The 14,346-nt window shown below is 38.0% G+C and overlaps 1 protein-coding gene across 4 annotated transcripts in view; it reads right to left on the bottom strand.

Moving 5' to 3' along the window:
* The window catches only part of LOC134754400 (hepatic leukemia factor), a 205,550-nt gene extending 191,826 nt beyond the window's left edge, over positions 1 to 13,724 (bottom strand). For 2 of the 4 annotated variants that reach the window (XM_063690709.1, XM_063690712.1), the window contains exon 1: positions 13,486 to 13,724. In XM_063690709.1, the coding sequence (XP_063546779.1) occupies positions 13,486 to 13,585 (100 nt within the window). In that variant the 5' untranslated portion in view covers positions 13,586 to 13,724. The remainder of the gene's footprint in view (positions 1 to 13,485) is intronic. The other 2 variants (XM_063690710.1, XM_063690711.1) reach the window with 2 other exon arrangements.
* Between the last annotated feature and the right edge of the window lie 622 nt (positions 13,725 to 14,346).

The following is a 14,346-nucleotide window of genomic DNA, read 5'->3' as shown; positions in this document are numbered from 1 at the left end:
ATGATATATTATATTAAACTCCGTTTCAGCTTAGGCACAAATGCTTGCGTATGTCCGGATGTTCTCCTATGATGATATATATATTAAACTCCGTTTCAGCTTAGGCACAACTGCTTTCGTATGTCCGGATGTTCTCCTATGATGATATATTATATTAAACTCCGTTTCAGCTTAGGCACAAATGCTTTCGTATGTCCGGATGTTCTCCTATGATGATATATTATATTAAACTCCGTTTCAGCTTAGGCACAAATGCTTTCGTATGTCCGGATGTTCTCCTATGATGATATATTATATTAAACTCCGTTTCAGCTTAGGCACAAATGCTTGCGTATGTCCGGATGTTCTCCTATGATGATATATATATATTAAACTCCGTTTCAGCTTAGGCACAACTGCTTTCGTATGTCCGGATGTTCTCCTATGATGATATATTATATTAAACTCCGTTTCAGCTTAGGCACAAATGCTTGCGTATGTCCGGATGTTCTCCTATGATGATATGTGTCATTTTCAAGCAAAAGGTACCACATTGTCGTTTGCCATAAGGACGATCTGACATGTTTTTCGTATAAAGATACAAGCAATTTTCGTCCTTATGGTAAGCGACAATGTGGTACCTTTTGATTAAAAACGTCACATATATATATATATATATATATTAAACTCCGTTTCAGCTTAGGCACAAATGCTTTCGTATGTCCGGATGTTCTCCTATGATGATTTTTAGCGATTCAGTTTTTAGGGTTCCGTACCCAAAGGGTAAAAACGGGACCCTATTACTAAGACTCCGCTGTCCATCTGTCCGTCTGTCTGTCTGTCTGTCTGTCACCAGGCTGTATCTCATGAACCGTGATAGCTAGACAGTTGAAATTTTCACAGATGATGTATTTCTGTTGCCGCTATAACAACAAATACTAAAAAGTACGGAACCCTCGGTGCGCGAGTCCGACTCGCACTTGGCCGGTTTTTTATTTTTTCGAAATGGCGGAGCCATGGGGGTTCGTGAGGTCTATAACCACTAGTAAATAAATATTGTATAAAAGTTACCTATTGTATTAGAAATAGCATGGAAAACTGCCTCTACGGTATTTTTTTTAAATCCCCAGGTAAGGTCAACAGGGCAAATGCGTTACTGTTTTTTTGATATTTTTTTACTGTCCTTTAGCCCCATATTATGAAATATTTAATAAGTGTATTGTAATGTTATTTTGCTGTGTGCTTTCTACAACTCTTGGAGAAGATAATTCGTGAAGTAACTTTTTCGTTGCACTATAATTAAAATATATATATAGGTAGAGATGCTTTTTTAAGAAACGTAAATTTAGACGCCTTTGTCCCAGTTGGGCAAATTGCGTCTTTTTAAGTAAACAATTATGATAAGATTTTTCAAACCTCATGAAACGTGTTCATAATTATTCGGGTTATTTTAGAAGGTATAACCAATACGATGGGTCAAAAACAGTAATTAACAACATCAAGTAGAAAATAGTATAATTTAGGTAAATGCGTCCCTAATTTGTATTAGACGCATTTATCCAAACCTAATTTCCAGATGTTGAAAACCTTTTTAGTCAATTAAAAAACTATTATAAAAAAATCAAGAGATTTTAAAGTGTGAGCGAAAGTTTCTTGTAAAAAAAAACCTAGAAAATGTATTACTTATATTGCAAAGCTTGGCAAGCAAGAAGCAAGCTACGTTCCGTAGAAAAGTTAGGATTAGAAAATTTTATATGGTCGAAAGGCTGAAATTTTAACTTCGTGAGATTTTCTACTGACGAAACTTTCTTAAATAGCTGCTAAAACTATGAATCAAATATACTGGTAAAACTATATACAGCTGTGTGTAATAACCGTCAATAGGAAAGTGAAAATTATATTGGATCTTTTTTATAATTCTTCTGCATTACTTGACATTGTTTCAAAATCAACTGTAATCTTTACTTAAATAATATTGGAAGTATTAAAAAAGACCATGAAAATCGGTTTTTTTAATACTTTGCGGAAGTTCTTATAAAAACGTAACAACCTACGAAAAGAATACAATTGTGTACTATTGTGTACTATAATGGTAATTTAGTATCTTGCCTGCTATTTCCAATCAAAGCTTTACATCTAAACCCATGTCATTCAGAAAAAAAAATCTATAATACGATCTTCGTCTCAGTATATAGTACTTAGTCCATCATTCGGACTTTGTTGTTGATTTTTGACCGAATTACCCCGGTTGACATTACATCAATATTATTGGGCCCTTAACTGTGCATCTTTTACATACAATACCTTTCACAGATGTCAGGCAAAATTGCCCTATATATTTTATATGTATTGTGTGGTGCGCCAAAAACATTTATTTATTTATATATGTTAGGAACATGCTAGCATTTAATTGATCTACGTCTATGGAGGAGCGCGTTATCCGACTTTAACCGGAAGGTAATCAGATCTATAATCTGGTTAGTGGATGAGCGAGCTAGTGCATAGAACCGGCAGCGGACGGTTCATACACGCGCATTCAAATTTAACTGATCCGGCCGGCCTTTGGCCAGACCACTCTCGAGGACAGACCATTTGGTTTAACGGGACAATCATGTTCAATTACTGTTTACGTACATAAAGCATTAAATATTCTGTTAGTTCGGTGAATATTAATGTTTCCAGAGAAATGGTCGATTTTATGTCCTTACCGAAACGTGCTAACGTAAATTTTGTAACTCGATTATTTCAAAAAGTAAGAATGTAGGTAGGCAATAACTTCAAAACGGATCATACCAGAATCTACTACACATGTATTAAACCAGATTCGACTGAAAAGAACGCTCACTGCCAAAAACGCTCACTGCTACGCTAGATGTGTTCATTTTGTATCGGAAATGGGGCGCATGGCGCCGAAAATGTAAATTTTCGCTGAACATACACTGAGGTCTAATCGGTAGCTATCATTCTCGTCGGTCGGTCTTCTATCATTAACCTGCGTTTGATTCGCACTGAACGAGACACCTCGTATAGTATAAATATCCTGTAAACAAAGAGAACACTTGTGTCGCCATTGAATATCTTATTTAAGCTTTTAACGGGACAGCGCGCAGTTACCTATTGAATGGCCCATTCTGTGAGAGACTGCCGTTTGATGTTAAATTGAGCATTGCAGGCCACTGTATGCCAAGCAGCGCATTGCCAACGGCTCAACTCGACGGCGGGAGAGCCGGGCCGGGCCGGTGCCAGCCAGCCAGTCTCAACTGAACATGCTTTACGGTACACTGATCCCAGCATTTTTCCGCTTTGTAGAGTAAAGCGACTACGAACGGACAACCCGCCGAGCGGGTTCCCGGCACTTAATGTGTTAAGAATGAGAACCCTTATTATGTATATTTTGCACAAAATACTATTAAAAAAAATACAAATAAATTTATTTCGTTACTTTTTACAGCTGTTCTTAGTTATAAGGGTTAGGTAGGTAATTAGTCCATCTTAGGTATAAAAAGCAAAAAGTATTAGGTAAGTTTTTATCTAAACATTGTGCAACAATTTGTTTGTGTAAGTAATGAAAAAGGTCGGGATACAGCTTGCTGGATTTATACCCGCCTTTGGTCAGCTAATTGGAAAGGTATTAAGATTAGGTATATTAGAAATTATGCAATTAACATAAACAAAAGAACATTAGTAGGTAACAATTGTTACAACATTTTTCCTACGGGGTACTTATAGGCCAGGAAATAAATGCTCAAAAAAAGTTATAGAGGGAAATGCTTAGAACACAATTTTTGACTTCGTAGGATTTGTTTGGACTAGTTAGGTGAACATATCTAAAGTCCCCGCTCGTAACCCTCGTGCTGGGGGGGAGGGGGGTTTGAAGGTTCCATTTTTCGGTTTTTCGATTACATCTCGGAAACTATGCGTCTGAACGACCTGGCCACTTATACAAAATGAAGAGTGATTTAATTTGTTACAAGTTTTATGCAGACAAATTTTTCGATATCTTGTATAGTTTTCGAGATATCCGCTCTTGAAGGTTTATTTAGGGCTCTCATTTATATCTACATCAGTGAAGCTGCTAGGCCGGGTTTGGTATCGTTTTCGTATAAATCGGGGGTGCTGAATTAATTTATGGTATCAACATTGACACCATTCCTAATAAACAAAATAAACAAAAATGTATTTTTTTTAAACTCCGCTTCACATTTAAACCGCTTAATAGATTTCGTTGAAATTTGGGTATAGAGATGGTTAGTTTTTATAACCAAAATCAACTTCTGAGGGTGTGAAAAGTGGGGTGGAAGTTTGTATGGGAAATCAATAACCGCTGAACCGATTTAAATAATATTTAGAATAGTTTACATGTTTGATTTAGTTTAAAATGATACCAAACTTGGCTTCAAACCTAAACTTAAACAGTATTAACCTCAGGAATTCAACTTCGGCTAAGAAGCTGAATTCCCCTCACACCAAATTTTACACCTTCAAACTCTTCAAAGTATGATTTTTGAGATAAAAACTATCTTATGTTCCGTCTCGGGACTTAAAACATCTCTATACCAAATTTCAACTAAATCGGTTTAGCGGTTTAAGCGTGAAGAGAAGTTAAAAAAAGGTATTTGTTTAAAGTTTATATGTTTTTACTTCGGAATGGTGTCAATGTTGATACCATAAATGAATTTGGCACTCCCGATTTATACGAAAACGATACCAAACATGGCCTAGTAGCTTCATTGAATGTATATATCACGATAAAATTGAGAGCGCCAAATAAACTTTCAATAGAGAATATCTCAAAACTATTCGATATATCGAAAAATTTTAGTGAATGAAACTTGTAGCAAATTTAATCAGCTTTCGTTTTGTTTAACTAGTCATGTTGCTAAGAGGCAAAGTTTCCAACATATGTGAAAAACCGAAAAATGGAACCTTCAAACCCCCGTCTCCCCCCGGCACCAGGGTTACGGGCGGGGAATTTTGATATGTTCACCTCCTAACTAGTCCAAACAAAGTTACGGAGTCAAAAATTGTGTTCCTAGCATTTCCCTCTATACCTTCTTATTGCTTGATGGCCTATTAATACAGGGACAGAATAGCATATGATTCGTGTATATTTACCTAAAAAGTTAACTTTATTTTAGTTGAGGAAGTTGAAACTTTGGAAGAACACATTTTTTAACATTGTAATACCCCCATATTACTGCAATGTTCTGCTACCAGAGTGCAGCACTAGGCTTTTTAGTAAACCATAGAGTAACTTATACATACTGTACCTGTAACAGGTTTTTGACAAGTTTTCTGAGATAATAAGATATGACATTGATGCATCAAGGCAGTTTGTTTACAGAGGACTACCGGGGAAAAGCGAATCCGAAATTTCGCTATCTGCCTCTTTATCGCTCGAATATGCAAGTGACAGAGATATTAGATAAGTAACGAAATTTCGATTTTCTTGTTTCGCGATAGACCCTCAGATTGTAGTAGTGACGCCCCCTACACAGAGTTTCACGTAATATTCCCTATTATAAAATTAAGGTAAAAAAGTTTTAAGTTGAACGGTTTTATTTTAGTCAGATGGCCAAAAATTCGAAAATAAAAATGATTGTAGGTACTAATCGGAGTCCCACATACTACCTATGTCCCTTTATGAAGAGTAATCATGCAAGACGGGTAGCAGTGTCATCTTCTCGAGTCTGATTATAAAGGCCTGAGCTGAGGTAGGTACAGGTACGTAATAATTATGATATGAAAATTACCTGTTATTTTTAACCGACTTCAAAATTCGAACAGGAGGAAGTCTTCAAATCGGTTATATGTTTTTTTTTTGTTTTTTGATGTTTATTACCTTATTACTTCAGAACAGAATCGATGAAACTCCTTAAATCTTATATATATTTAAACTTAATAAGTTCGAAACGTACTTCACATTTGGCGATATGTCTTCTTCGTTATGTTTGTTCAGGAAGGTAGGTTTTTTAAGCAGCATTTTTGACAAGGTCGAGTTCTGATTATGGATTCCATGAGGAATTAAGGGAACTCGTCACAAAAGCATAATTATAGATATTGTCAACATAATTGTCAATTTACATTTAAACAGTGCTTTTTGGTGAAATGGAACTCCTCCGCGATAAGAATTTTACGTCTTGGGGCAGTTGGGGCTAATTGTAATAAATAAATAAAAACTTTTATTTCAGGAGCCCAAAACACATGTAAGTAGATGCATTATAATTGTAAACATTTCAAATTTTGTCGTGGAAACATTTTTTTAATAAAGTGATTTTCTTCGGAAATAGTCGTTTCGAAAAAAAATGTGCCCCCCGTCCCCCTCTCTAACTTCTGAACCATGGGTCAAAAAAATATGAAAAAAATCGTAGGAATAGAGCTTAAAAATAACATTAAACGAAAACTATAGCGAACATTGATCAGTAGCCGTTTTTGAGTTATCGTAAAAAGTCTCCCCTTCATAGTAAAAAGACGTACAGCCACAGATACTGCTACGACATTAAATGGGTTTTTAAAGTTATTTGGCTTATTCATGTAAATAACGTAAAATGTGAGATTAAAAATAGATAATTTTACTCATTAAATTATTATTGAATAGTACCTAGTAGTGGTAGTAGTTAAGTAGTAGTTCTCTAAAACAGTTTCATTGGCTGAAAGAGTACCTAATGCCGTTGACTATACTGGCAGTTATAAAACGAAAAATTAAAAAGTAAGACGTAATCCCGCTGATTTTCATACTTTAATTAACAAATCATTTTAAAATTACTACAGTTTCCTAAAATATGTGACTTTTCATAAATATTGCAGTTTTTGTTATGATGAATAGGCAGGCGTTTGACCACGATCCCACCTGATGGTAAGTGATGATGCGGTCTACGGTAGAGCACGCTAACCTATGAGAATTGTACTCATGCGAAAACAGAGATACCTATTAACTCTTGTCTTGAAGAGCCCCAGATTGTACTCATGCGAAAACAAAAACACAGACTCGGGCAGGGCGTTCCACTCCTTGGCAGTTCGCATAAGAAATGTGGAAGCTAAATGCTTCGTGCGTATTTTTAGTTTAATGTTTTTCGCTATGGATATGGATTATTAATAATTATTGCTGACTGTACATCCTACGTAGGATGAAGTGTCTTGAAAAGGCGTACGTGCCCGGCCTCGGAGCGTGTCCAGCGCGCTCCTTAACCACCCGATTTTTTATTACGAGGGCAGAGTCGATGGCGCCCGGTTCTGGACGCAAGTAGGCTTCGCCTGCCAAATTGACCAATCTGAATGAGCGTGTCAGTTGCCGGTTGCCGTTGTTATCCCCCTGGTGCCTTGCACCCGGGACTCGGAGCGGACCACACTTGCCTCCCCCTACCTCCTCTACGCCGCCACTGGATTACAATAATGAATATGTATCACTATTTGGTCATACTTACTAAATCTGTCGGTAATAGTGTCACGACTATCACGAGGAGATTACTAGGTAATGTATAATCATCATATCGGACCTGCCTGCGGCTAACCGCCGTTTGCGGCTATCAATAAGGCGCAACAGATAAGAAAGCTACGATAGCGATATCTAAATAATACAACGATTAACATCTCAACATACTTATTTTATTAATATTGAATTTAGCCCGTTCATAAAGTGTTTTATTAGAACTATTGTATAAGAAAATATACAGTCGTCAGACTAGCTCTCCGCCCACTTATCTCCGAGATGATTTATTCAAGTACATGTATTAGTAAAAAAAAATAGTAACATATCTACATTAGCAACTCTTTAAAAACTAATAAATCAGATATGTAACTAGAGGACTCCATGTGTGTGACTCGTTCCTGAGCTCATCCGGGCTAGCACATGATTGGCGCGAGAGTATCTCGCCGCGACATAGACTACCCGTCCCCCTTTAATTCATACAGTTAGTAAAAGACGCGTAGTCTATCTCGTGGCGAGATACTGTCGCCTCAATCATGTGCTCGGCCTACAGATGACGTGATGTTTTTGGGCATCGAGTAACAAGAGTGCAAACAACGTTATTATTCTGGCATTGACCAAATAGGCTAATTTTATTTTCAAACACGTAACTATTTAAAAAGTGCCCGATTTCGCTGTCGTCATCTTTTTTTTTACTATTATTTCATATTCATAAGGTGCCAATGAGATGATTGACTTAAGAGTCCCCGGCCCCGACAAGCTCGGCCGAATTTCACCTTCCCACACAAACGGAGTTCCGTTCTCATTTTAAAGCTACGTGTTGGATTGTTAGTAATGAAACTTTTCACATACAATGACATGAAATATATCTAGCTCTGTAATTAGTTTATATAACTCCAGTTTATAAAACAAACGAAATAGAGCAAAAACAAGTTTTGTATGAAATACTTAAATTCGCTGTATTTTTTTAACTATGGTATCTGAAGCTACATAAACTAATTACAGACATTATCCTTTTGTAAGTACAAAGTTTCAGAGCAAACTAGCTACTCGTTTTACAATGAGAGCGTAACTACGTTTGTATGGTGAACAGAGCTTGCCGGGGACCCTTACTAGGTAGTGTTAATATATAATTTAGTTAGTTAATGGTGCTGAACAATGTCGGTGCGATATAGGTAATTTCGTAAGCACCAAAGTGACTCAAGGTTATGTTCGGTTCTTCTGCTCAACATATTTTTCACCACACCAGCTAATAAAGGCTCTCTTGATTGTTCAAAAAAGTGATGAGAAAGTTGCATTTTATCCATATGTGTGGCAAAGTAATCAAATAATTTTGAATGATTTAATAACATTCATTTTGAATTGATTTGGTTTGATTTTGTTCGATATTTTACAGTTAGTATTTTCCCTGCGTTGGTGTGGTGAAAAATTTTGTGTTTCACTCGGGGGCAAAATTTGTTTACCCCTCGTGTCTTGAAACCCTCGCAACGCTCAAGATTCCACTTTTCGAACCACTCGAATCTTTCGCTTACTCGGGTATCAATATTAGCACAAGAGGTTAAACAACAACTTTTGCCGCCTAACAAATAACTATTAAAGCTTTAAATTTAGTATGAACTACAAGTATTCCTTTATTCCCTAAAGCGGTAAAGAAGTTCAACGCACATACTCCATAGGTTTTTTTTTTCACACTAACTTATACTCCATAGGTTTTTTTTTCACACTAACTTCTAGAATGGACTAATCTAAATAAATGCATGGAAGAAATACTCATAGATTACCTGTTCTATGACATGACTAGACAAGAGCTATGTGTCGTATTGACACTGAAATTCACTGTAACATCATCAAGCACTGAAATTCTAAACTAATAAACTGAAATTCACATTTCCATTTTCTTTCATGAACAGCAGTACATTGATAGGCACTACATTTCTAAGCGCCACTTGCACCATACCACTAACCCGGGGTTAACCGGTTAAACCTGGAGTTGCCATAGTTACTAGTACAATTAGCGCCACTTGCACCATTCCTCTAACCCGGGGTTAACCGGTTAAACCTGGAGTTACCATGGTTATCAGTACTATTTGACACTGGGTTAACGGTTTAACGGGTCAGTGGGATGGTGCAAGTGGCGCTAAGAATCACATGATTATAGCGCCCGTTGTACTCGCTTGGGTACACCTGAGTTGAGTTACGACTTTTAATTCAAATTTCTACTGAAACTCTACCTAACACGATCTGAAAAATTAGGGGTTTCCAAAAGTCGACGTGGGCACTAATGGGTATATAATAAAGGCAATACATTAAAAAAAGGAATAACAAACTTTAGATTATTCCATTCTTGAAACAATTCCCTAGTTAAAGTTTTTTTCATAGATATCGTATTAGAAAAACTTTAACTTAAGAAAATAATTGTAATATTTGAGTCAATTTCTTTGATCGTGAGTGTGTGTTTGCTCACTTGAGACCTTAAAATTACGTCATTCTTTAATCAATAACTAGTTGCTAATATCGAGTAGGTAGTAGCTAATTAATTAACCTGTCAATATTTTTTTAATACAATTGCTAAAAAAGTGCTACTTTACGTAGCTGTTTAGCGTGCGGAAAGTTGGTTTTCGCGAACTAGTGCTTTTCACTTTTCCAATTTTTATACATTTATACTTGTTCCAATTCATGACTACTTATTGATGAGTGTTAATATAAGTTTTTTTTAAACGTCGTAACCAACATAAAAACCTACTGTTAATGTAAGAATACGAAAAATATACATATCATCATATCATATTTTATTACTTACCGCTTCATCATTGAAGATTGAAAAACCGTTCTTAGTAAGTTGTCTGAATGGAACAGAATAGCTATGGAAGGTAGAGGTAGGAATAGCTGCCGAAACGCCTGTCAAAGAAGAGGCGCTTTTTCTTATTACTTATTGTTTTTCTTATAAAAACGTCGTTCGATACACGTGCGGAAATGTCATTCTTCACTCGTCCCGAGTCTTGCCATTGCCACGAGCCGTAGGTCGGTATATCTCGGTACTCGTGGAGTAATGACATACTTTCCGCACAAGCATCGAAATGTACTATTTTGAAAAATAATGTTCTTAATATTACTTCCAGAAAACCTACGCTAATCATACGTAAAACCATTTTATGCGAAAAATGTCTTACATCATATGGAAAAAAGTTGATACTCTTCAAACTACTAGATCGATTTTTATCAGACATAGCTTAGAACTACCGCAAGGAAACTCGCTTTCACGCAAAAGAAACCGCATCGAAATCAGTCCATCCGTTTGAGAGCTACGATGCTACAGACAGACAGACAGACAGACATACAGACATTGGCGTCAAACACCCCACTTTTTGCGTCGGGGTATAAAAATAATGTCAGACTGCCAATTATAGAAGTATTTTGTCCCCACAGTAGCGAGTAGTAAGTATTTAGTAGTAGGTATGACTTTTTTACAAAATGCGTAGGTAATTGGGTAAAGAATGAACCTTGCAGTCGGTAATTAAACTTATTTATTCCCTCCCCGACGATTTGAGCTCGAGGCGTGTGAGTACCGCGACCGCGACCGCGACGGCTCAACGTGATTAATTGCACGGTGAATGAATTGTTGTCCATTGCACAAGCACATAGACCATAGACCAACGAGAGCCGAGCTTATGCGCTAACACCGTACTGTGGAAGCGGACATAAATAACTTACGTTCTTTAATGTACGTCTACGTCTACCCACTTGAATTAAAGGTAAAGGCTTCAAAATGCACAAGTTGCATGAAATCATCACGCCAAATGGATTGGTATGATCAGTCATTAAAAAATAATACTATGATTTTTATTTAAAATGACAATTTATAAAATTTGTTATAACGCATTCACTGCCAGCAGCGCAATCTACGCGCTACTCGCGTATGAAACCATAACGCCTAATGAATTGGTTTGATTAGTTAGTTAAACAGAATAGTATGATTTTTATGTAAAATGACAATTTGTGAAATTAATTCTAATTTATAACGCATTCACTGCCGCAAGCTACGCGCTACTCGTGTAGCCGATAAATTCATTTTCCGATATGTAGCGAAAAGCGCCTACGAATACGAACAGAGCACCTGCCTAGCGAATAGCTGAATGAATGTGAACGTTTTAAGCTCTAGATTGTTGCCAGCGACTTACGGGTTTGGTAAATGTGCGTTCAGTAGGAAGAAGCCAGGACCCTTTATCTGTCTCGACTCTCAATCGAATAATACGCAATGCGTCAGCGGCGCTTTCCTTGGACTGTCCGTCCGGTCAGAAAGTAAAACACATAGAAACATTCCTAGCCGCAACGGCGAGTTAAATATAGGCAGCCAGTTATAATCGGCAGTGTTCGAACTGAATTTCAAAACTATTCACATTATTTATGGCTTTATTCTTAGAAAGTGTATGGGTACCGTTTAAATTTTAACCTATTTTTCGTTTTTAACTTTGTTGAATTTGCATATTAAAACAGCTAGGTACTTTCAGGAAAACAAGATAAGTAGCACACGGGAGCAGTGCCTGCGCCCGCGCGGACACAAGTGGCCCGCCATTCAAGCGGCTGCATCCATTTATTACAAGGTTGGCGACGTACGGCCATAATAGCTCTACAAAATACTCATAGTTTGTTACGGTAGCAATACTCGAGTCTCTAATTGTTTATATTACAACGGCAGAAATACAGTGTGCATAATCAATCCTGCGTACAATTATGAAAATGTGTCTAGGTACCGTACCTACCTACAAACTACCTAGGATAGCCATCTACTACCTGGGTAAAATTGTGATGTTTAGGTAGGTTAGGTTGTATATACCAAAGAGGATATAATAAGATAGAGCGGTACTGTCATAGTAAATTTTGTAACCACAGTAAATTCACTGCCATCTATCGACACACTTTAAAACTAAAAATGAAGATTTATATAAATACGATAAAATGTATTTAAATATGGATAAATGATTTTTTTTATTTGCATTAATTATTTTTATGATTTCAACCCATGTTCTTTCACTGATATGCGTTAAAATTGTTAAATAACAAACGAAACCGTCAACGCCCTCTATACGAGAGTAGACCAAAGGTGGTGGCGCCATCTGATCGAGAATCAAATTTTCTTGATTTTCGAGGCACGTTTTTTTCTTAGACTGTATCTATCTATTACGGAGTTATATCTATCTTTGTATATACCTAAACTAACCGAAATATAATACGTGCAAATATACCAGTAATTTTAGTAACAAAAATGCAAAAACAAACAAAAGAGGATATTTTTGACGCATTGGTAGAGCAAAGCGAGCTCGAAATCCATTGAAGGCATAGATATAAGATACGCATAGAAAATACTGACAGCGCATTGTCGTAAATAGCAGACTATATTAAAAAACACTATATTGTATACAATCTGAGCTAAGTACCACAACTCATGAAGCAAACAAAATACTATGATGTTTACCAAAGAGATAGAAGACCTAAGGTCACCCTGTATCGATCCGGCACCAACCCGCGGCAGCTGGAGACCGCACCACGGCACCCCTCTCGCTTCCTCTCCGTCTCCGCAGTACAACACCACATATTATTGCACGCACATACCTGACATACCTACCCTTCCCTGCTCTGCCCAAAACAATACGTGGAGTCCCTAATTCTTCAAAACGTCACACGACATCATCAAAAGGTACACTAATTTCTTAAAACTACGATCGTAACACTTCCATTCATCCGCAGGACGAGCGGTGGTGAAGTATAGACATCATTTATATCTAGATAGATTTAGAAAGGGGCTGGTCGCGGGTCGATCGAACCTGCGGCAGCTTCAATGCGGCAAAGTGTATCGCCTTGTGGGGATTCGTGGGGATAAGTTGCCGACCTTGAAGGGACGTAATCGGGGCCCAGTGACCCAGTGCCCTGAAGCTGCAGCGGGCACGATGCGCGCCGGCCGCACGCGCCCGCCGAAGTGGGGAGCGCGTGCGAGCGCGTGATGCGCGCCCATACCACGCGCTCTACTATATCCGTCATTCTCGCGCTCAACCTCGAGGGTCGAAACTATCATATTCACTCACCGTTTCCGTTTATGAGGGGGTAGTCGTCGTCGTGTCGGCCGATGTACGTCTTCAGCGGAGTGTCCGTGAGGGAGGGTGATGACCTGTCCCTGTCGCTCATAATAGTCACTTGAACACCGACTCGAGACTCGATACAACAACACTGGACGGGGAGACGCGCCGGTCCCGCGCTACTGTCAACCACGACCGACCTCCGGCCCGCGGCTCGCGCGGCGAATAAATACACTCGCGCTCCACTCAGCGGCCCTCGAGTCTCGCGCCGTCGCCGCCGTCGCCACTATCGCCACCCGGCGGCGAAGCACGCTATCAATCTCGAAGTAGCGCCCTCTTTCCGGGCGCTCCTACTACACTTACACGCCGCTAGATGGCATTCAATATCAACCCGGTATACCTATCTATACTTATTAGTTATTACATAAATAGACACGGAAGGCGTTATCACACTGAATGCGATTCGCACGTCTATCCGATTTGGGTGCGGGATATTGCTATAATACGCGCATTGTCTCGCTCAAACATCGGAGCGACGTACGAAATGCGAATCGCCGGATCTATAGTGCCGGTGCATAGTAAAAACTTAATAATTTTGAACGAAAAAGAACAGATTTCACAATTAAAATGCCGTTATTTTATTTTAGACTACAAAATGATGCTTTCTAAGAACAAATGCACAAGTTACAATAAAAAAATACCTTAATCACTACAAGTGGGCCTATAATTATTTGAAAGAGTTCCCTCGATTGATCCATGATCAAATCCATCATGACATCTTGACTTGGGGACAATGGAATCGATTAGAAAGATCGGAAATCGGCCTAATAATCTCCGAGTCATCGGTGAAGAAACATTAAAAAAAAAACG

The sequence above is a fragment of the Cydia strobilella genome, chromosome Z (genome assembly GCF_947568885.1).
Source record: "Cydia strobilella chromosome Z, ilCydStro3.1, whole genome shotgun sequence".
Taxonomy (NCBI): domain Eukaryota; kingdom Metazoa; phylum Arthropoda; class Insecta; order Lepidoptera; family Tortricidae; genus Cydia; species Cydia strobilella.
The sequence above is the reverse complement of the archived record's forward strand: the minus strand, read 5'-3'. Positions and strand labels throughout refer to the sequence as shown.